Source organism: Falco naumanni, chromosome 3 (assembly GCF_017639655.2).
Source record: "Falco naumanni isolate bFalNau1 chromosome 3, bFalNau1.pat, whole genome shotgun sequence".
In the NCBI taxonomy this organism is placed as follows: Eukaryota; Metazoa; Chordata; class Aves; order Falconiformes; family Falconidae; genus Falco; species Falco naumanni.
This window is the reverse complement of record NC_054056.1, coordinates 54,524,956-54,547,403: the sequence shown is the minus strand read 5'-3', so window position 1 is coordinate 54,547,403 and position 22,448 is coordinate 54,524,956. Positions and strand designations below refer to the sequence as shown.

The 22,448-nt window shown below is 37.3% G+C and overlaps 1 protein-coding gene across 1 annotated transcript; it reads right to left on the bottom strand.

The window, feature by feature from the left end:
• Positions 1-3,517: 3,517 nt before the first annotated feature.
• Positions 3,518-21,952, bottom strand: LOC121084436. The gene is made up of 2 exons (XM_040585858.1): positions 21,274-21,952; positions 3,518-3,537 (listed from the first exon to the last, which is right to left on the bottom strand). The coding sequence occupies exons 1-2, from the start codon at positions 21,950-21,952 to the stop codon at positions 3,518-3,520; spliced, it is 699 nt and encodes a 232-aa protein (XP_040441792.1).
• Between the last annotated feature and the right edge of the window lie 496 nt (positions 21,953-22,448).

The following is a 22,448-nucleotide window of genomic DNA, read 5'->3' as shown; positions in this document are numbered from 1 at the left end:
TGAGATGTTATTGGCATGCGTATTGCTTAATGTTTAGCGCTGAATGGAAAGTTGGAAGGAACAGAATAGTGTTTATCCTAACTCAGACCTAGCATTTGAAGTAGGAGTTATTAATTCATTTTCCATCTTTAGTACAGATGATCTATAGTCCACTGACAGAGCCATGCATCTCTGACTTTTTTGAATGTAAGCATTTAAGCATCTAGTTATTGGGTGATTCCTACTTAGCAGTCCTAGACAGCTGAGCAGGTACCATGTGCTCTTGCTGGACACCCAAAAAAGATGAGCTTAACAGCTCTTCAAAGCTGATTGTGTCTTCTAGATGATAACATTTCTGTGTGTGGGAAAAGTGCTTAATTAGCCCCCAGCAGCCTGGCAGTTTGTGTTGTGAATTTCATGCTATTTATTTTAATCCTTTTCTTTCAGATATTCCAATATCCTTTTCCTTAGAACATGTTTCCTTCGGTATAGCAGCGGACACTTTTATGACAGGTATCTCTACTAGTGCCACGAAAGATAACATTAAACAAGAACTCTTCAAATGCTGATCTCAGACTACCTTATAGCACAATAGTTTCTCTTTCCATATCACCTCTTGCTCTCTCCTGGAGTCAACTCTTTATCCATATTTCATTATACCAGTCTCATAACTACAACTCCTCCTTCTAGAAAGAAGGGTAATAAGGAGGACCCTGGGAACTACCAACTAGTCAGACTTACATCAGTGCCTGGTAAGATCATGGAGGAGATCCTCCTGGAAGTTAGGCTGAAGAATGAAGATAGGGATGTGATTAAAGACAGTCAACATGGCTTCACCAAGGATAAATCATGCCTGACTAATTTTAGTGGCCTTCTACGATGGAGTGATTCCATCAGTGGACAAGCAAAGAGTTATACTTCATCATAGCTGGACTTCCATAAGGTCTTTGATCCCTTCCAACATTCTTGTGCTAAATTGGAGATAGATTGTCCTCAGTCCTCTGAGGGCAAGAAGAAATGAAGACAAAGGACATAAAGAAATAGTTCTGATTACCTTCTTTGGATTTTGTTGAGTTTTTTTCCCTGTCACAGGTCTTCAAAATTACTTCATTTTAAAGGATTTTCTTCTAACATCTACTATTTACTTTATATTTATTTTATTTATATATTTATTTATTTTATTTATTTATATCTCCTGTGCACTTATCCTAAGAATAGGACTTCACCAAAACCACTTAAGAATCTCTGTCAACATACGGACTAGAATAAATCATAATATATTCCTGAGGAGTAATTATTAATGCTTTAAGAATGTAACAAATCTTTATCAAGTCAACAAATCTACAGTATAATAATGTTGCTTATAATCAGGTAATACAATATGAAGTGAAACAAATATGTTTTTATCATCAAGGATTATTCAGGCATGGTCTCTAAGCTTATCTGCATTGATAGTAGCACTATTTTCATGTTACCTTTTAAATTATTTTATTTCTGATCTTTACACTGTGTTACTAGAAGGATGTACTCTATATGCAGCTGTGAGACAGCACTGAAATGCCTATCACCACAGGCGGACTGGAATGACTGAAACAAACTAATGTGTCTAGATGGTTTTTGGCAAAAAGTATAATAAAGGTATACTTACCAATTTTGGCAGGCTTTTTGGCCTTACATGCCCCCAAAATATGCCACTTGTAGCCATCTGTCCATATAAACATATGGAACTTTATATTAGGTTTCCAGGCTTGGTACTTTCTATTTCTATTTAATTTGACATGTCAAGGATAATGCCTGTTAAAACTAAGTGTATATGTAAAAGGTGAGGCTTATGGTCATAAGTCCATATTACAAAACTCTGCTCAAGACCGCAATTAGTGTTAAATAAACAGCTATTATAGAAATTCAAATTGGAACAAGTTGTGTTCTAATCAGTCTAAAGCAATCTGATCATTTGGCCTTTTGGCCATACACTCAGCTCCTGTTAGCTGTTTAGTCTAGGAATCCAGCTCCACAGGAGCACTGTGCAGCCACTCTGGTAGCTTCTTCTGCTGTCATACACTCTGCGAATGATGGCTTACAGGACCAGTGTGACAGTGGTTGGTGCCAGGCACCTTGGCATTTGATATACTGTATGGCTAACTCCACTTTCAGGGGGATTTGACAAATATTACAATGTCAGGAGCTTTGAGGATGTTCCTGATGCTGTTTACAGTATGTCAGAGGAGGCAGATGTTAGCACTGCCCTACGTCATGACTTCTGTCTACTGATGTCTTGATGTCAGGTTGCTTCTGCCTGAAATATTCCACCATGTTCTAACTGTCTTCTCACAAATAAAGGGTCTTATTCTGAAAACTGCTCAGTGCCTTCAATTTCTCAAGTCAAGTTTTAGTCAAGTTCAGAAAATACTAAACTTCTCTAGGGTACCTGGGTTCAGCTAACCAGGGAAATTCTCTATCCATAACACATATATTGACAGATACCATAAATTTGATTACAAGATTCTTCCTTGCCTGACAGCACTGTTCCGCGGATATGCTGACAATGTACGCAAGATTTTACAGACACATTTATTCAAAATACAGGATCCAGTAAACAAATAAACTAGACTATTCAGCTGTATTGAAGTTTATGCAAAAGGCATAAGTAATGTGTTGTGTGCTTGGAAACAAAATAGATGTCTACAATGTGTTTTCAAGTGCAATTTACAAACAGTAGATAGTATACACAAACATTAGCATGAAAAGGCCAATTGTGTTCATTCTGAACAAGACTTCTTTCTATAGTTAGAGAAGGATAATGTATTAACTAATTGTTAAAGCAGCAGAAAGTTGTTTGATTAGAAAGTCAAACACCGAAGCAAACAGAGCCCAGCCTTTTAGCCCCCTCACTGAGTTTCATGTTATACCCACCATAAGACTCTGAATGAATCTATCAAAATGATTCTGCTGAAACAGCAAATATAGTCATACTAACTGTGGGCAAAGAGGTTCTTTAAAATATTGTGATTCTGCATTTGACCAACTTGCTAGAAATTCTGTTGTAAAACAACAGAAGAAATGAGGCTTTGCCTTTGTGTTAGGAAACCTATGTATATTTTACTCTGTGATTACTCATCTTTCACATTTTAACAACTTAGGTCAAAAGTCTACCTACCTGCTGTTCTACTATTCAGCTAATAGCTTTCATTAAAAAAAAAAAAAATTTAGTTTGCTCTCTCAATGTCAGTATCTGAGCAACCTAAAAAGTATCACCTCTCTTGAATAAGAAGGTTCTGCTTAACTATAGTGGAATTTTAAGGTTTCTACTAAAACATAAAAAGCAATAAAGCCAAATCTTGTTAATGCCTAACTATAGCTCTAAGCAATATCTTCCTAAACTGGTAGGCCTTAGCTATTTTAAGAAACACAGATTGAATCATCTAAAATAAGGGACACCAACCCATCTACCTTTAGCTCATTAAAAAACCTTCTAATTCAAACCTTCCAAGCAAAAAGCAATAAATGTCCTTTTACCAGCTTTTTTATTATTGTTAGTTCATTTCATCTGCAGGGTATCTACAAATTAAATATTTTTTAATAACACTATAGGATTTCTTTTGCATTCTCCAACCTAGCAGCCTGAATCTGACCTTCTCACTCATGAGAGTACTTAAATACACTACTTCTCTCAGTGAGCTGTTTCGGAATACCATAACTTGAAGAGTAGATAATGTTCAGCATCTGCAACAGTGTCAGAAAATGGGATGAAGAAGAGAATTTTTTAAAACATAACATCGCTATCACATAAAGATGTTTAATTTTCTTAAGTCATGAAAATTTAGCTTGATCCTGGAATAACCCCTTTACTACAAGCAGAACTTTCTTGATTAGTTACACACATGAACTGCTCTACTGTTTCCAAGTTTATAAGATACAGCCAGAGCAAGGTATGTTAGACTATGATTCACTGTCAATGTGAATGTTTTTTTGGCAGTGGTAAAATATGGTGAGAGAACAGAAGAGCTTTACCCAACAACCTCACACTTTAAGTATGATTCTTCTGTAAGATGAATGTAAATAGCAGGTCATCTCCCTTATACTCTATTCTTGTTAGAAGATGTGAGTCCATCACTAGGATTTCAGAGCACCTGAGCAAACTTAGAGGCAAAGTTCCATGCTGGAGCTTTGAAAGAATAGGGCCTGTAGCATTTAGTTGGCTACATAGAGTCAAGATGCAAAAGTTTCCAGTTTCTTCATTGTTTCCTTTAATTATTCAGTGAATTAAGATACCTGGTTATGCTTAGTCTACTGGTGTTTCGCTTTACTTTCCCTTTCTGCTTCTACCAACTAAGAAGTTATGTTTTTAAAAGAATTTAGGTGATGTCTTTCTTATGAAGGACTTCATCATCGATGTTTTGATTTAAAGGCAATTTTAATAATCTGGAAGTTTGAGCAGGTTTTGTTTGTTTGTTTGTTTGTTTGGGGTTTTTTTGGTGTGGTTTTTTTTTTGCTTTGTTTTTTTTTTCTTTTTGTTAAAATAATAGTGAATAATTCCAAATAATATTTTACTCCCTCCTGCTAGTTTGGAGTTCTCTTCATGGTCAATTAACTGGAGAGTTCATTGTGTGCAACATAGTAGAACTAAACTATCCATTTTCATTCTGTCCTATTACCCTGCTTGTCCACAGCAGTAGAAAAGATGGCTCTCATGACTTGTTTTTCTGCCTACAGAAGAAAACTAGGGAAACATGAAACTCTTCTTAGAACAAGATATATTTTGTAATTTTCCTGAACCAGGGACAGAGATTGCAATTTTGGAGAAGAAAAGAACAGCTTGTCCTTCTGATGGTGATGATTTCTTTCCTTGCCTGCAACAGGTAATGGGGATGCAAAGACCTGCGTTCAAGAGGATAATGCCCTATGCATCCTGATGTGCACCAGGCCTTGAACAGCACAAGATTTTGGTAAGCTGGACACCATCTATGTAGCTGAGAGGCTTAGGAACACTCAAGGATAGTTACCTGCCACCCAAGTCATTCTGATCCCAATTACGTTGAAGTTAGTACAGTGGCATGGTGAAATGTGTAATAAAATAGATTTCTGATGTGGGAAATCATTGTAGGCACTATAAACACAAACAGTATAGGAATAAAATCCTGTAGAAAATGCAACAATAATGTTACTGATTTTTGCTAGTGTTGATTTCTTCCTGTGGTCTTCTCTGTAGACTTCACTAGAAATCTTTAGGACATGGAACATTTTATTGTGGTTGAGCACTGACTAGGAAATTATTTTTGCAAATGACTTAGCTATTAATGAAGTGCAGGTGAGAACAGAGCTGTGCAAATAATTTTCCCTGCAGCCTTTATTTCCAATATAATCATCAGAAGGAAAAAGGTGAAAAAATAAATTGGTACAGATCATCAGTAATATTTACACAAAGGTCTGGACTTGCAAACCCACATCTACCTAAACGTCTGGGAGGGGTGGCAAATAAGAACAACAGCATTATTATTATTATTATTATTATTATTATTATTAGCAGCAGCAGCAGCAGCAGCAGCAGCAGCAGCAGCAACTACTAACAAAATATGAACAACAAAGAGAAAAAAAGATATTAAACAACCCTTACAAATTAATAAAGAGGGTAAAATTCCCTAGAGGATTTAAAAGGGTGGGAAAAAATTTATTCAAATTAGTGACACTACACATACAAATATAAAAACTTGTAGGCCAAGTAATTATACCTCTTTTGCTGGAGAGAAAGACCTGAAATTGTACTGTTGTTGCTTTCAACAATTAGTCCCCCAAAATGCCACCAGTACAACAGGACCAGCATGTGGATTGAGACTACCAGCATGAGAGAGGAGTCAGTTAAACGGACACTGCTAAAATGAGGTCCTTATTTTAAATTTGAGAAATAGAGACTAATAGATGAGCAACCAGGTCCAGTTTTACAAATGTGTCCAGTAGAACTGTCAAGCTGTATACATACAACTGGTTTAAATAATTTGCTGTTGTTTATACAAAAGCTAGTCTAGTCTAGCATGCCATAAGCTGAGCTGGTCCAAAAATCCTGATGAAGATGCAATTTCAGATTGCTTCTGCACTGAAGCATTAGCTTCTTATCCCTTTTATAGTTGTCTCCGTCATTAATGGAATACATTTTGTAGTCTGCCTCTCTTTGGTCAGATACATCTATCTTGTGTCTGCGTAACCAGAATAGATATAAAGCCCACAGCCCATGAAAGGGAGGCAACTCACAAGCTCTCCCTGCTTAGCATAATTGGTACCAGCTATTATGGGAGAAAAGTAAAATGGAACATGAAACTATTGAAAGGTCAGAATCAAGGTGGGAAAAGTTCAGGTGAAAATATGATTTTTTAATCAAAAGATTTTTTTGGAAGAATTATGTAGACTTGGGTTAACATATTGCATTAATCTGTAAATGGAGAATTGTTTCAGAAAAATGCATGTATGTGCCAACCTATTTCTCCATTTTAATGAAACGCTTTCATGGTTTTCCATTTGGAATATATTAAAAGAAAATATCTTCCAAATGCCCTCAAGAAAGTTGCAGAAAAGAACTCAGAAATGAAATATTCAATTCTACACTCAAATATTGCTGTTCCATTTATTTCTGTTCACCTACCATATCAAGAAACCAACTATTAACATAGAACTATTCAGGTCATTTCAAACTTTGCCTAAGATTCCTAAAAATATCAATCCACAGAAATGGACTTTTTCATGTGAGAATATCCCAACTTCTCCTTTCCTGTGAAATTTTTCAGGTGTTGCTCTTACTTGTGAAGTCTAGATTTGGAGCACCAGACTTAAAATTCCCCAGGACAATTTACTAAACCAGGAGGCAGTCCACTCTCAGGATGCTCTGGGAAAAATACTGCCACCAGGATTGGACGACTCCTATCAAAAGCAGCTGATGCAGCTCACTGCCACTTCTAACCTGCTTCTGAGGAGCCCTCGGGAACAAAAGCAGGTTGCCTGTGTTTTCCTAATTGTGACAGCTGACTTCTGCCTACATGGACTCTCAGATAAAAACAGAGATTTAAGTATGTGAATATATTCTCCTGAAATGCACTTGACACTCATTTCACTGCTGCAAGTACAGAGAACAGTCCATGCAGGTGAACACAGCTGCTCACAGGACTGGGAAGGAGCAGCAGTACTACTTCTGCAACACTGATGTGACTGCTGTAACAAGAAGTTTGGGTATTGTAGCTCATCCATGGCAGGCATCTTCAAAAATGTAAGTATGACTTATATCACTTCTGGTGGTGCAAAATATGTCTGTTAAGGAACAGATTCCTGTACACAAAGTTACAGAGTAGAGTGTGGACAAAACATTGGCTCCAATTTGTCCATGTAATGTAAGTATCCAGAAATAGGTGACTAATGAGTAAGTTCACAGAAAGCAAAACTTGTTTACAATGGTAGACTGAACTAGCCAAATAAATTATTTGATGCAGAGCTCTTTAACTGTCTTCAGAATCCGCTCTTCCCCACAGGCTTATGTACCCTCCTCCAAAGGATGGAAGCTGCACAGTGCTAATAAGGCTCATCAGCATTCTCGGCAACATCCCTGCCTTCAGCCTCACCAATCCTTATTAACGGAGCTCTAGGGCAGCTTAGCACCTCAGCTCGATCGTGCATGGGGTCACTTCTCCATGCCACAGCACCATAATAATGTCCCAAATTGGAACAACATCTTTTAAGCGTAGTCTACAGCCTTTATTTAAATACCTCTTAATGTAAATTCACTGCCCATAAAAGTGAAAGAATGACTGTTCTGGCAGCCTCCAGGCATCATTTGGGAAGATGAAGTGCAGGCTTATCTGCATAACTGCAAGTGCACTATCTCTGGCTGTGGCCTTGTAACCCCAGCTCCAGTCTCTTCATCAGAATTAGCTCAGCAGTTCCAAATCCTGCAAATGTTTTATGGACACGGGCAAATGTCCATTAGGGTCCAAACTGAGTTTTCCGCTTGTGACCTAATTACAGTTCAGATTTACTGGGTGTCCTGTGAGCTGCCACTTGAGGTGATTTGCAATGCCTGGTGAGTCATAACACTGCCATTGGGAAGAACTGGAGAAAGATGAGGATGTTGCGATGGTTTAGTACCTGAGAAGTACAAGAAGGCTTCAATCAAACTCTTGATCCATCAATCACTGATAGAGCCTGAAGCCCTAGAGAGAAAGCACAAGTGTACTGATGACTCAGTAGCTTAACAGTGTGGTCTCTTCCACACCAAATGCTGAGTCAGTTTTACACAAAATAAATCAGTCTCCCTTCTTTTCCTATCACTTCAGCTGCCTCCCACTTGCTCATTTCATAGCAATTAGGAATCAGGCTGGGAGCATATAGCCATCAGCAGCCACTGATGAAAGCAAAAGATGACAAGTAAGACAGACAGAGGGAGGGAGAACCAATAAATGTATGCAGAAGGCAATGTATTTTTCTGCCATGCTTGATTTCTGTACATCACTCATTCAGCCACAGACTTGCTGCTATCTCATCATTTATTACTATGAAGTAACAACACTACAATTGGCAAGTGGGAAGCAAAGCACTTCTCTTATCTGAGATCTATTGAGTGTTACACTGGACTTTAAAAAATGTATGATACAGAGGCTATATCCATATGACAGAACTTGCCAATTTAGATGCATTGTTGGGAACCTGCATGAAGACGTGATTGCAGCAGCTTCTGCTATTTTTCTGACACACAAGGCAGGAGTGTGCCTCTTTGCAGGCTGAGAATGAGGCCAGCAGCAGGGAACGAATGGCAGTCTTCCCAATAAAAAAGGGCCCGTATATCATATCAAAGGTCATAAGCTGTTGCAATACTAAAAATTTGCCCAGGTAGATCCAAAGGACAAGGACCACTACAACCAGGTAATGGAGCAGAGTAGTCATTTAACAGTGAAAATAGCTGAAAGCCAAAAAACTGAGTAATGACGAAGGGATCCTTCTGGTGAAAACCAGAGTCACACCACAATAAACTGATCATCACATTTCTCAAATGGATCAATGCACTACAGAAACACTAACCAACAGAAGCTATTGCTAATAATAATTGCTAATAAAAACAACTAATATATTTAATTCAAATTCTAAAAATTATTTATGTTAATTAATTGATAACTACCTAGATTAATTATCTGTAGGCATTATGTAAAAATACAAACAAATGCTGAAATTAACAGAAAAAGTTAAAGCCAGCAATGAACAGGTTAGATTATTAATCAGTAAGCAAAACAAAGGTCTTACAGAGAAAATACAAGTATAAAAATTATTCTAGAAAGGTATGCCCAATGCCATGCTCAAACACTCAGGGCCCTTGGGACTTCAGAGGACCCACATTGGCCACACATGAGGCAGTGCCTGGAGGCTCAGAGTTTATGCAGTAGACAAGTCTGGCCATAGGGCTGCCCTCAGCAGACTGCAAAGATGCACCCCTAGAGGCTGGGAGGCCCGATGTCTTGTGCCTGTTTTCTACAAAAATAGGTGCCTTATATTCAAGTGATTACATCTTGACTTCCATCCTGCATAATCAGTCCCATCATACTGAAGAAGATTCAGGTGTTGTTTAATGGAAAAAGCTTTCAAATGATTGATGGCAAGGAATGAAAAACAAGGGCAAGAAGGGTGAAGTACTGTTATTTAATTAACATGTAAGTGCTAGCTTCCAGCACTCTTTAATGCCACCTTGATGGGGTTTTTTTGGTTGTGGTTTTTTGTTTTGTTTTTGTTTTGTTTTGTTTTGTTTTAAATCAGGCCTCCTTATTATTCCAGTACTACTTAGAACGTGCACCTTTATCTGTGCCTATTAGGCCAACAACTAAATTGTCTCTATCTCAAGTATATTGGTGATATACCTGAAGGTGTGCATATAATCACATCTTTCACAGGCTTTGCCCCTGGGCAGTGCATCAGACAGTTTAGGAGCTCTCAATTTTTCATTCAAAAACACCATTTTACCTTGCCTTGAAAATGTAGATGAAGCTAAAAAATAATGTGCACTTTATTCTGTAAACAATTTTCTGAGTCAAAAAAGAAGGGCTAAATTCTATTGCTCAAGAGATGATGTTGTAATTAATGTAGGTGACTAAAAAGAAAAAAGAGAGCAAGAAAAAAAAATAGTCCAATAATATAAATAACAAAATAATTTCCCCAGTTGTCCTTGCATCACTGTTGTTGCTACTAGTAGTAGCAGTAGCAAATTCCATTACTTTTATGATTGCACTATGACCCAACATTATTAAATTACAAAATACTGCAGCTTTTTGTATTGAAAACTCATGCATGCATTATGACATTGTCAGGAAAAGCTGGAGATTTTGACAACTGAGTTGGTCATTCTGAGATCCAAGTATGCACTTTCAGATGCCACATCAGTACTACCCAAACAAGTACTGAAAATACTTTCAGAATAAAAAAAATTGAATCCATGCTACAATGGAAATAAATATCCCCATCTGTCTTTGAGAGTGTCTTGACCCTTGGCTAATAAATAGGTTCTAGGTCTGAAAAAACTTTTCCTTCTTAGGCTGATGATTCTTTTCATGCATAAGCCTACAGCTGAGGCCATCCACAGATATCAGATGTCTCCTAGCAATGTTCTTGGAACTGCATTCTGGAGACAGGAAAGCAGCAGACAGCTCAGCAGAGCCTTTCATTCTGTGACCCCTTTACAGAAAAGTTTTCTCTTCCCACTCACTGATGGAGGGAGCTTCATTTGCCACAATGTCTGTTGTGACCACTCCACAGTCTCAGCAGGCCATCCAATACATGTTTTGTGGCCAGTGGACTTCCCCTGGGCCTATAAAATGACTTTAAAATTTTGGTGGCCTTTGAATTAATTGCACAGAATGTCCAAGTTTGATAATGATGTCCTGAAACAGACATGGTAAGAAAATGCTATTAAAATAAACAAATTACAAGAACAATGCAAAGCAATAATAATGCAAGGCTCAGACATTGGTGATTTTATATTGCATGGTTCTTTACTGGAAAATTTTACTCAAACAGCTAAACTATCTCTAACTTAATCTAGTTTTACCATGGCATTTATCAATGCTGAAATTCAAAAACACCCCATAAATTTAAAGCTGTTCTCTTCACAACATTTTAGTAAGGATAACATGGTCCTAATTAAGGATATTCTGCTCTGTGATGGTACAATGAGATCTCATGTAGGACTAGTTTATGGCTGGGTTTACTCTCCTTTATTTAGTTAGGAAATCTATGTCCAAACTTTTAATCTATTTCTTGCTGTTTATTACTCAGTTTTCTTGCTTGGTCAAGCAATGACAATTTACCAGCTTGTCACTGTGAGTCATTGGCTTAGCAAGATTAAAAGACAGGATCCTCTTTATTTCTCATTCTTCGTCCTAGCCTGAAAATTGCAAGACCTCTTTGCTCTTCAGATAAAATCTAGGCCATGGACTGTGCTATATGATACAAATGGCACAATGATCAAAGCAGGGTGTGGAAGTCAATAAACTGGTGGATGGTTTTTGCTTAGAATTCTTCTGCTGAAAGCATTTGAATCAACCAAATAGTCAAGATCTAAATTCAGTGTTGTGCTGTATGAGAAGGATTAACAGGGAAATACAAGTGCACAGGCAACTTATTTCCCCAGTAATTTTTAAAACTCCAATGTTAGATGTCCACCTAACACTCAGAAATATTAGTGAGCTCATGAATGTATCTACAAGCACACTGAGAAGGCATGAAGCTGTTGTAACTATGTGATTCAGTCAGCAACATGCAGCAACAGCAATATCTTTCTTCATTTTTGTGCAAGAACATAGTGGCTGTGACATTGCCTCTCTTCCTGAAATGCTGGATTTGCACTGGCACAATGTTTGATCACATTCATGGTTCTCTTCCAACCTCTTCTTTCTCACCAGCTTTCTGCTCTCTACACTGAAAGCAGGATTTGTAGTTTTCATTTTAGAACTTAAGACTGGCCTTTTGTGGTGAAGCCATATGAAACAATGTATTCTTTCCTGAAAGGACCTTTGGCATCTTCCGTTAGACAGTGGTGTGCACATTAATATATACGTCTATTCATGGTGTATGTACATATGAATCATGAATCAGAACATTCTTTAGAAAGTGGTGGGTTTGTGTCTTGTTCACTCTGGAAAACATGGTTTGCATCATGTTGGACTTTTATTTACCATCCCAAATTTCACTTTGAGTTAGTATTCTAAATGTGAAAACTTTTCACATGTCTTTGACCATTCACACCACACTTAAAGCAAACCAGCCAGAGAGAAACAGAACCTGTTAAGTCATTCTAGCATGGAGGAATGAGAGAAAGATCAATGCACAGAGGTGCCAGGAAGAAGAAATAAATTTGTAGTATCTCCTTTCTTCTTCTCTTTCAATTTTTTATCCACAAGATATTGTCCTCCTAACTTACTCTTTTTCTGTCATAAGAAAACCTGACCATTTTCTGCTCTTTCTTCTCTGACCACGGTGATATTCATTCTTTTATTCTCCTTGTGTACTCAGAGCCCTTTGAGAAACGTCAACTGATTTAATTTTCTGACATTCCAGTTCTTTGATCCTCCTGACAAATACATACCAACTTCAAAACCTGTAACAGACCAAGAGTGAGAAGCAGAGAGGAAACATACTTTTTCATGTTTCTTTTTTTGTTTGTTTGTTTTCCTGAAGATATGGCATTGGGGTATGGATGGGAACTGCTGCTGCTCTTCAATAACTGCTATAGAATATAATTTCCTTCATAGGTAATATGTAAAATATACATATATACAAATATATATATATATGTAAACAAAGTTTGTGGAAGATAGATGTTTCTTGAAGTCACTAGGATTTTTTTTCTATGTTCAGTTAAACAAATGTTACTTGAATACCTTAACAAGATGCTGACTGTATGAACTTGTCACCCTAGGAAGCTGGATGAAAACCAGGATAATGAGAGAATAATAAAAGTTATACTTGGACAGGTGGATGGATAAAAAAAATGCAACTAGCAAGCATTCTTCTTTTGTGAAATGGCACAAACAGTAATTTGGCAAAATATCAGCATGGTATAACCCTGTCTATGCAGAAGAGGATCTAAGGGCAGGCTGAAACTCTTTTGGTGTTTTACAGAGATATTAATGACTTAAGATATATTGATGACACATATTTTAGTATTTTACACTACACTGCAAAGAAAGTAGTTATTGAGTATACCTCCTGTCAGTGTTGAAAAAGTTACTTGAATATTAATGAGTGTTTCAACAAGGATGTTTAAGAAGTGTTTAAGAATAAGAATTCTAGTAAGCTAACAGTTGTCTTATAGTGTACATCAAGAAAAAGTATTAAAACAGACATTTTATGCCCTGGAAAAGTAAATATTTTACAAAAGTTTATACTTCTTTCCAGCTTTTGGATTTAGATATATTTTTCTCTTGCAAATTCTTGAGATATATAGTGGTTAGAAATGACAGCTAAGAACTTGTTCATAGTCACAAGAAAAGTTTTATTTGAAACATTGTTAACAAGAGGGCAAATGATAAATAAATTATTTTTTTAAAATTTGGAGCCTAAAAAGCTATTTGAAAAATTATTCTAAGAGTGGACATGCAGACTGCATATAGAGAGAAGTGCTGAATGTACTATTGCTCACAACATGGGACCATTCATGGATGTGATTTGGGACAGTCACTTTGCCTACCTGAAAATATAAATTTAAGGTCACTATAACACACAGAGATCAGAGTAGATTAGAACAGGAATTCAACCCGTAAACAAACACAGTAATAAACAACCTTCCTGAGTCAAAAGCAACCCCTGTGCTCAAGCAGGGTCACCTAGAGCCAGTTGCCCAGGACCACATCCAGATGGCTGTTGAGTATCTCCAAGGGGGAAGACTCTACAAAGCTCACAGTAAAAAAGTGTTTCCTGAAGTTCAGTCGGAGCCCCCTGTGTTTCAGTGTGTGCTCATTGCCTTTGGTCCTGTCACTGGGCACTGCTGAAAAGGGTGGTCTGTCTTCATTACACCCTCCTTTCAGATACCTATGTACTTTGAAGAGATCCACCTTGAGCCTTCTCTACTCCAACCTAAACAGTCCCACTCTCTCAACCTTTTCTCATAGGAGAATTGTCCCTTCATTATCTTGAACTTTGGGTGAGCTCTGTACAACTGGACTCTGTCTCTTTTACTGAGAAGTCCAGAACTGGACACAGCACTTCAGATGTGACCTCACCAGCACTGGCTAGAGGGTAAAAAGATTCATGTCCCTCAATGTGCTGGCAACACTCCTAATGCAGCCCAGGTTACCATTACAAGTCTGTCACAAGTACCCATTGGTATCTATTGTTCAACTTGGTGTTCACCATGATCCCCAAGTCCTTTTCTGCAAAGTTACTTTCCATCTTAGCGGCCCCCACCATATATTGGTACATGGAGTTGTTGCTCCCTAGGTACAGGACTTTGTACTTCCCCTTGCTGAACTTCATAAGATTGCTGTCAGCTCATTTCTCCAGCCTGTCGAGGCCCCTCTGAATGGCAGCATGACCTTATGGTGTATCAGCCCTTCCTCCCACTTTTGTGTCATCACCACAAGTGATTCATAAGAACAATGAAGTTTCAAAGCCAAAGTTCACAAATACATGACTTACAGAGGGCAGTCCAGACCGTGATGGGGCTGAACTGAAGCACTGCAAAGGCTGTTCACACAACTTTTTTTGACCAGAGAAGGGCAGAGAGATAACAGAGAATCCTATGTTATACCCAAGGATACATGCCTGGTAATTGTTGACCTTAAAAAAAAAAAAAAAAAAAAAAAAAAAAAAAAAAGAATGTACGATGATTGTCCTGAAACATTTGTTAATGTTAATAAACAAAGAATAAATGAAGTGGGGTGCTATAGGTTTTGTTTTTTTTTTTTCATGAGACTTCATACTCTGAATTAATAAAATACAGCAGATTTAGGAAAAAAAGCAATGACAGAATTGAGTTTCCAAAAATAACATATATATAAAACTAAAATGTTTGTCTAACCGTCTAACCATCTTTATGCCAACAGTATCAGGAAGAAATAAAGCTCAAGAAAAAAAAACCCAAAACCAAAAAACAAACCCCCCAAAATGTATAAGAAAAAATAGACAAAAAGAAAAGGAACTCTCTTTTCTTTTAATTTCAGTTAAAATGGGTGTTTTCCTTGTTATTCAGTGGGGGAAAAAATTTAAAGAGTAATTTAAAAAGGGTTTTTCATGAAAAAGAAAGATTCATCTTGGCACTGCCTGTTGAAAGATTTTGTTCTGCCTAATGAATAAATATAGCAGAATTCCTTATCTACTTCGTTCATGTAATCAATGTTTTATGCAGTGGTTAATTATATATTGCAAAATATGTGTGTTTTCTCACTGCAGCAAACTTTGAACTTTGTGTGCAGTTTATATGCAAGTGTGAGTGAAATAAGAGGAAAGGAAAAAGAACAAATTAGCAGTTAATAGCTTAAGAAAAAAATTAAAGATGGTTTTAGTACCAATTTTATCTTTAGCTAAGCATAAACATAAACAGGATGACTACGCTGACTGAGAATGTTTAGTAGGCTAAGAGGAAATAGTGATGTGGGTATTTTTTATAGATGTTATGTAATTTTAGGAAAAGGGGAAAAAAGAAACCTCCAGTGAAATTCCAGCTAAGTGGAAGTACATGTTTTTTTGACACTGACTTCAATGAATAAGGATTTCGCCTTTTCTGTGATTTGAAAAAAACATGAACAGAGAACTATCAAACGGAACAGGCAAATTAATAAGTACAACTAATCATCCATAATCTCAGTAAATTACTTTGCTTTTTAAGCTATTAAACATATAGATTACTTAGCCTTAAATGGCAGCTCATGAAGGTAATTCCAAATTGCTTTATCTTATGTTTTTCTGTGAAATAACATGATACTGAAGGTCATGCAATACTTTCGTTGTATAAGTATTGCTGCAATACTTTGTAAGGTTTCCTTGCCTTGCAAAGTCAACTAATTCAAAACCTGATAAATATTGTATAAGTATTTTTGTGCTTGAGATGAATAAGATATTGAAAACAAACAGAAGTACGGTTGTTAATTACAAAGCATCTCATTCTTGCATGTTTTCATTTCATTTCTGTAGCTAAGAGAATGTCTTAAAAGGATGACAGAAACATACTTGATTAATTTGTTTACAGTCAAGCAGTGAAGCATATACTAGGAGTTACACTTTGACTAGGTACATTGTAAAGGACACAGTACAATCAGACATACATTAATTGCTTATGAGTGGCTCATGAATAAAATATTTTTGGTACATGTGTATATTATCCTTATACATATATTTACATATGTATTTAAATATATACACATATATAATAAATATATATATGTATTGGAGGAAAAATAAGTGCAAAATATCCTCTGTCTTCTTTTTACATGGACACTGGTTTATACTACTATTGATTGAGGGGTTTTGTTTGGCTTGGGTTTTTTATAAGACTCTAATAAGTTTCACAAGAAAACTTTTCAGTTACTACTTACAATTCTCAAAGACTTGTGCTAGGATGGCAGAGGAACAAACATCAAGCTATAGCTTGGAAAAAGCAAGAAAAGCTTTTTGTGGGCAAGATGTGAGCACCAAAGGATTCCCTCCATAAGCCAGGAAAAACACCATGGATTCTATCCTGAAATGAAGAAGCGTGTGAAATGTTTCCAAAGTAAAGCAAGAGTCAAAAAAGGATGAAATAACAAGGCAAAAATAGAAACCAATCGGGAGTACAACTATGTGGTAAGCTCAAAGGCATCTCTGGACATGTCAGCATCACTGCCCAGTGAGCTTATGCAGAAATTTGCCTCTGGCTTTGTCAGATGCCACAGCTGGAAGATTCTGCTTTTTTACTGTAAGGTCCTTCGAGTATCATCTGAAAGAATGCTGATAGGCAGTGGAATAAACTGAATAGTTCCTACAAGTCAGTATAATACAAAGGTCCAGAGATTTGTTAAAGTAGAACATATACTAGAAAAATATTTCTGACCTCTTTAAAACAGATATTGCCTGTATACTAATATATTTTTGGTAACACAGAGTGTTCTTGATATAGTACTCAATTCAACCAGCAATTTCACAAAGTTTACTTTTAAACATTTCAAAATAATTAGCCATAGTCTCAAAGGTTTGTGTGTCAGAGACCTACAAAAGTTTGAAATGATAAACTGGCCTATAAAGTACAGCATGTGATTCCATAATGGATCACGAACTATCTACCTTCTACTGTGAAGCACAAGGATAGGAAAAATGCTGTACTGTCTGGAGGTTCCCATAACTTCAGAATTTCAGTTATGCCTTTTAAATTCTCTATGCATATTTGTTGCTATAATATTGGTGGTGCTCTTGTTTGTACCTTTAAAGGAGTGGCACCTGGGGTCTACTTTGAATAAAACAATCAATGGTTCAATGGATTTACCAAGCCCATATTAAAACAATGGAATAACTGAGACTGAAGAAAGGATTAAAATGAAGCACAGATCATGCAGCTGTATACCAGTGAGCCCTAGCTGCTTTGCTTGACTTAGAGTTGACCAGGAATAATAGCACAGTAGATGAAATGTGAAAGTATACATAGACTGGTTTGGTTTGATCTCCCTTTCTGTCACCAAGACAGGAACACTGGATTGTGTTGAATACTGAATCCAATAAAAGGGATCTGGATATCTGAATATGTACTGATCTAATAGTAGAGACATGCTTTGAAAAAAACAAAACATGCTTCTTGGTTTATACATAAATATTTTACATGAGTCTTTATATGAAGCTTGTAGGTTTTCCAGCCTGGTCTGTGGAAAAGGTTGCATCAGCTTTAAGAGGAGAGGAGAGGAGAGGAGAGGAGAGGAGAGGGGAGGGGAGGGGAGGGGAGGGGAGGGGAGGGGAGGGGAGGGGAGGGGAGGGGAGGGGAGGGGAGGAAGAGAGAGAGAGAAAGAGAAAGAGAAAGAGAAAGAGAAAGAGAAAGAGAAAGAGAAAGAGAAAGAGAAAGAGAAAGAGAAAGAGAAAGAGAAAGAGAAAGAGAAAGAGAAAGAGAAAGAGAAAGAGAAAGAGAAAGAGAAAGAGAAAGAGAAAGAGAAAGAGAAAGAGAAAGAGAAAGAGAAAGAGAAAGAGAAAGAGAAAGAGAAAGAGAAAAAGAGAAAGAGAAAGAGAGAAGAGAAAACATTGACAGGCTTGGAGCATCGACTGCCTCCTTAGGAAGCCTATTCCAAACTTTGACCACCCTCTCAGTAAAGAAATGCTTCCTAATGTCCAGTCTAAACCACTCCTGATACAGCTTTGAGCCATTCCCACATGTCCTGCCACTAGATACCAGGGAGAAGAGATCCCTTTCCATTTCCCCTCCTCAGGAAGCTGCAGAGAGCAATGAGGTGGCCCCTCAGCCTCCTTTTCTCCAAACCAGAGAACGCCAGACTCCTTAGCCTCTCCTCATAGGACAAGCCCTTTCACCAGCTTTGCTGCTTTCCATTTTCCTTGGGAAAACGGTGAAGGAATAGAAATTGGTTTTCAATTTACAAACTTTCTGGTGTTTATTAGGTTTTCCTGCTTTCTTTTTTCCTTTAATTGTTTTTTTTTTTTTTCCTAATTCAAAACCAAGTAATCTTTAGGAAGGATTTTTTCAGAGTTTAAATGTTTTAGAAGTTTCCCAGCTATAGCTGCAAAAAAGTGTCAAGAATATTCTGTGAAATATCTCCCAGTTGACCCAGACTACTTTTCTTTCAGTGCTCCCAGCCAACCTATCCTTCTGTTGTCACTGGAAAGATCTGTCCCTTCTGGCTGGATTACACACAGTTTGGGCTGAGCTACCAATACAAGACCCAACACCCAAAAAGCATTCTCTAGTAAACTTGCTTTGCGACTTTTCCTCAGGAATCTTATGCATTATTTCTTCACTATAAGAAATAGAAAGTATATAATAATGTTTCCTCTGCTTATTGGCCTAGTTCAGAGGTGCAACTGCTATATCAGGGAAGTTTTATTAGGTTCATTATGACCTTAACTTTTACAGAAGAATTAATTTTCTGAATAAATACACTGTAAATAATGAATATCCACTAGCTACATAAACAACATTTTAATATGTTAATATTTTAATGTTCAGCCATTATACAACTCTTACACTCAAAATGAGAGCTAGGAACTTTCAACCTATTAAAATAGTAAACATTGAAACAGAAACTGTTTTTTTCTTTACTTAGACTCAGACTCTAAAAGAGGAGGAACCTCTGTCATGGGAGCCATATTACTGTTATGCATTTAAACTTCTTTTTCACAAACACTTACTAAAAGACTTCAATAGGAATACCCACTAAATGTTCCTTTTCATTGGTTTTGAAGCTATTTTTATTAATATATTTCAGAGGTGTAAAGATAAATCAAAATAAAACAGTATGAAACACAGAAAATAAAGTTTGTATCTTAGTTTTACTGTACATTCAAGAAGGGAAAGTACTGCTCAAGTTGGCATTTCTTCTCTAATTAAGAATTGAATAATAAGAAAGCACGTTAAAATAAATGTCAAAAGATCACAGTCTAATGTGTCTAATGAACAACCACATAGTTCATAGTGACCAAGAATCTACTGATTTTATACAGGTTTTCTGTTAAATGTTTCAATTTTTGTTAATTGAATAGACATTACTAATTTTTCATCACTTGGATTGTGAAAAATGTCAGGTTTTACAACCATCTCAGAGTACAAAAAAAGTTCCAAAGTAGAAAATTTTGTATTTTCAATCAATTTCAAGCTGTACTACATAATTTAAGATTGCACAGAAAGTACTACTGTAAGTTTGTCATTCAGAGGAGCCCAAACCTTGGTGAAAATCTCCACAACTGCAGTTATGAATTTCATGTGGTTTTGCCATGCATCTCACTTCACACTATTTTCCCCAAACAAAATCTAAATGAAGATTTCAGCCCAGGCAGTTTACTCAACACTTTGTTGCAAACTGTGCCTGTGCAGTAATAGTAAAAGTAAAACTTTGGTCTAAATTTAAATCTGGTTGGGGTTTTTTGGGGTTGGTTTTTGTTTTTTGTTTGGTATTTTTGGGGGGGGCAGGGGGTGGTGGACTATTTTTACGGGCTTCCTCTGCTGCTTGTGTTTTAGTAAGAACACTAGAAAAACTGCTGTGGGTTAGACCAGAGGTCCATTTAGCCTAGTACATCGTTTCTGAAAGTGGCTGCCGCGATTGAGAGACGGAGACCCGGTCAGGTGGAATCAGATCAGATCTGCTTTATTGTTCTTAACATGCTTCTTTTATAAGGCTGCATACATAGTCTAAGATTATCGTGCACAAAGCTCATTGGTTACATATTGCAAAAGTGATTACATATTGCAAAAGCTAAGTTTCTTATTCGCTGTTCCTTTTCACTCTGCTTACTTCGTTTCCTAGGGTTACAAGTTCTGCTTCGGTACTCTCCATTGTATGCCTCAATCTTATGCTTGCTGACAGTTTCGGTTATAACCGGACCTACCTCCTGTTTTGTATAACCACAGGCCTCAAGGTCGCAGTGCCCTTGTGGCCTAAACCTCCACTAGTTGTATTGCGTTATGTTCTTTCTCTTGCAGTCCGTTCTTCATGAGTTCCCACAGACCTCCCTCAATTAGATAAGTTTCACTGGAGGTCTTAGACAAATCATTCCCTTCATTTCCCCCTTCTTGTTGCACCATAAGAACTCGTTTTACAGAGTTGGCTATCAGCTTCTGTAAGCATTGCATAACACACGGCAAAAGCAAAACTAACAATAACACTATTATTATTACAACAGCTATTTTTTCCAAAATTGTAATCCACCATCCAGACAAACCTAATGAAGATAACCAATCTGTAAAAGGATCACTACTTTCTCGAAGTTTTTTCATATTATCCCTTAAAATAGAAAGTTGTTTGTGTATTGATTGGGAGTGATCAGAAAGGTTCATACAGCACATCCCTTCAAACTCATCACATCCGTGCCCTTGTGCTAAAAGTAGAAAATCTATTGCGGCACGATTTTGTAACAGGGCATGTCTTATTCCTTGGACGTCACTGGCCAATTCAGACAAAACATTTGTCGTTATATTAACCTGTTTTCCGGTCCAACATGCTAATTTCCTTAGTTGTGTCAGTGCTTGTGCTGTAGCTATCCCGGGGGCAAATATGCTAGCTAAAATAACTTCAGGAGGATTCCAGAGTTCCACATTATCCTTACAATCATTGCCTAGTTCTACCAGAGCTCTTTTACTGCGGTGAGAACTTGAAGTACGATTGGCTTGAAAGATGTTAGTAATGCTTGGTGTAAACAGCGTTAAACGGCCAACATAACAAGGCCCTCCCTTAGCACTTCGAGGAATTCCTTGCCAAGCTCGATCACCACAAATTAAAAACATGCCCTCTGGTAGCCGCCCTGCGTTGGACGTGACTGCTGTAAGGCTAACATTCTTTTGACAATATGCTGTCACGTTGTATGGCTTATATGACGTGACATCAACGGGATCATCTTGACTAATATGAGAATTAAACCAAAAACATAGATCTGAGGGGGCAGAGCCTAAGAGGTTAAACTCCTGTATTTCTCTGGTTGTGGTACACAGAGAGCTATTGCATGACATAAAGGGGGAAGAAGCGTTAAAGGTAATATTATTTTTGTCACAACACAGAGGTGTCCTAAAGGGTGGCTGGTGACGGAAACCACAAGTGACAACAGAAGGGTCAAGAGTTATAGTAGAGTTGTTTATCAGGCTCATGTTAATAGGGATTCCTAATAAACACGTTCTAAAAGGATCAGAAGGAGTAGCCATTGAGAGACAAAGGCTACTCTGATTGATTTTTTCCGCCCAAGTGACCCACAGATTTTTTCTCTCCTCTATGTGCTTGAGGGTTTCCCAAGCTTTTGTACTGCTAACGAGGATGGAGGTAATGATACCTGCCAAGAGGCACATCATGCTAGAGCTACTCTTAATCATTTTCATTTTTTCCTTTTATAGGATCAGTTCTATCGCTTGGTTTTTCTTTTCCAGGCGAACCGCTTTTCACACTTTTGCTTTGTACGTTCCCAGTCTTCTCTCGAGACTAGCCAAATAGCAGGTACTAAATTAGTTTTACTACATTCTAAACCACAAATTTGTATGATTTTAGCCCTCTCAATAATCACTCTTTGCCAGTCAGCGCGATAATCAAAAAAGCGACTATTTTCTAAGGGTTCATGCCCTGTTATAAGTAACAGTCTCACTGTATCAAATTCTTTCTTTAGGCAAAGATTACACCAACGCCCAGAATGAGTTAAGCGGCACCACCACTCCTTGCTACAAGTATAACATACACATAACACCCAAGGGTCACAGTGTCCGCACAAGTTGCAAAGAACTTTCCCAGAGAGTACTTCGTGGCACTCACGCGTATAGCGACTATTCATTTAAAATATTTGAGTCCTCAGGCTCT

Bases quoted from the DNA above. Each gene is read 5' to 3' on its own strand.
- LOC121084436 (XM_040585858.1), bottom strand. From the start codon at position 21,952: ATGATGTGCCTCTTGGCAGGTATCATTACCTCCATCCTCGTTAGCAGT. The intron at 3,538-21,273 runs GTACTTCAAGTT...TTTAATTTGTAG, and splicing joins TAACATCTTTCAAGCCAATC to ATACCCTGCAGATGAAATGA.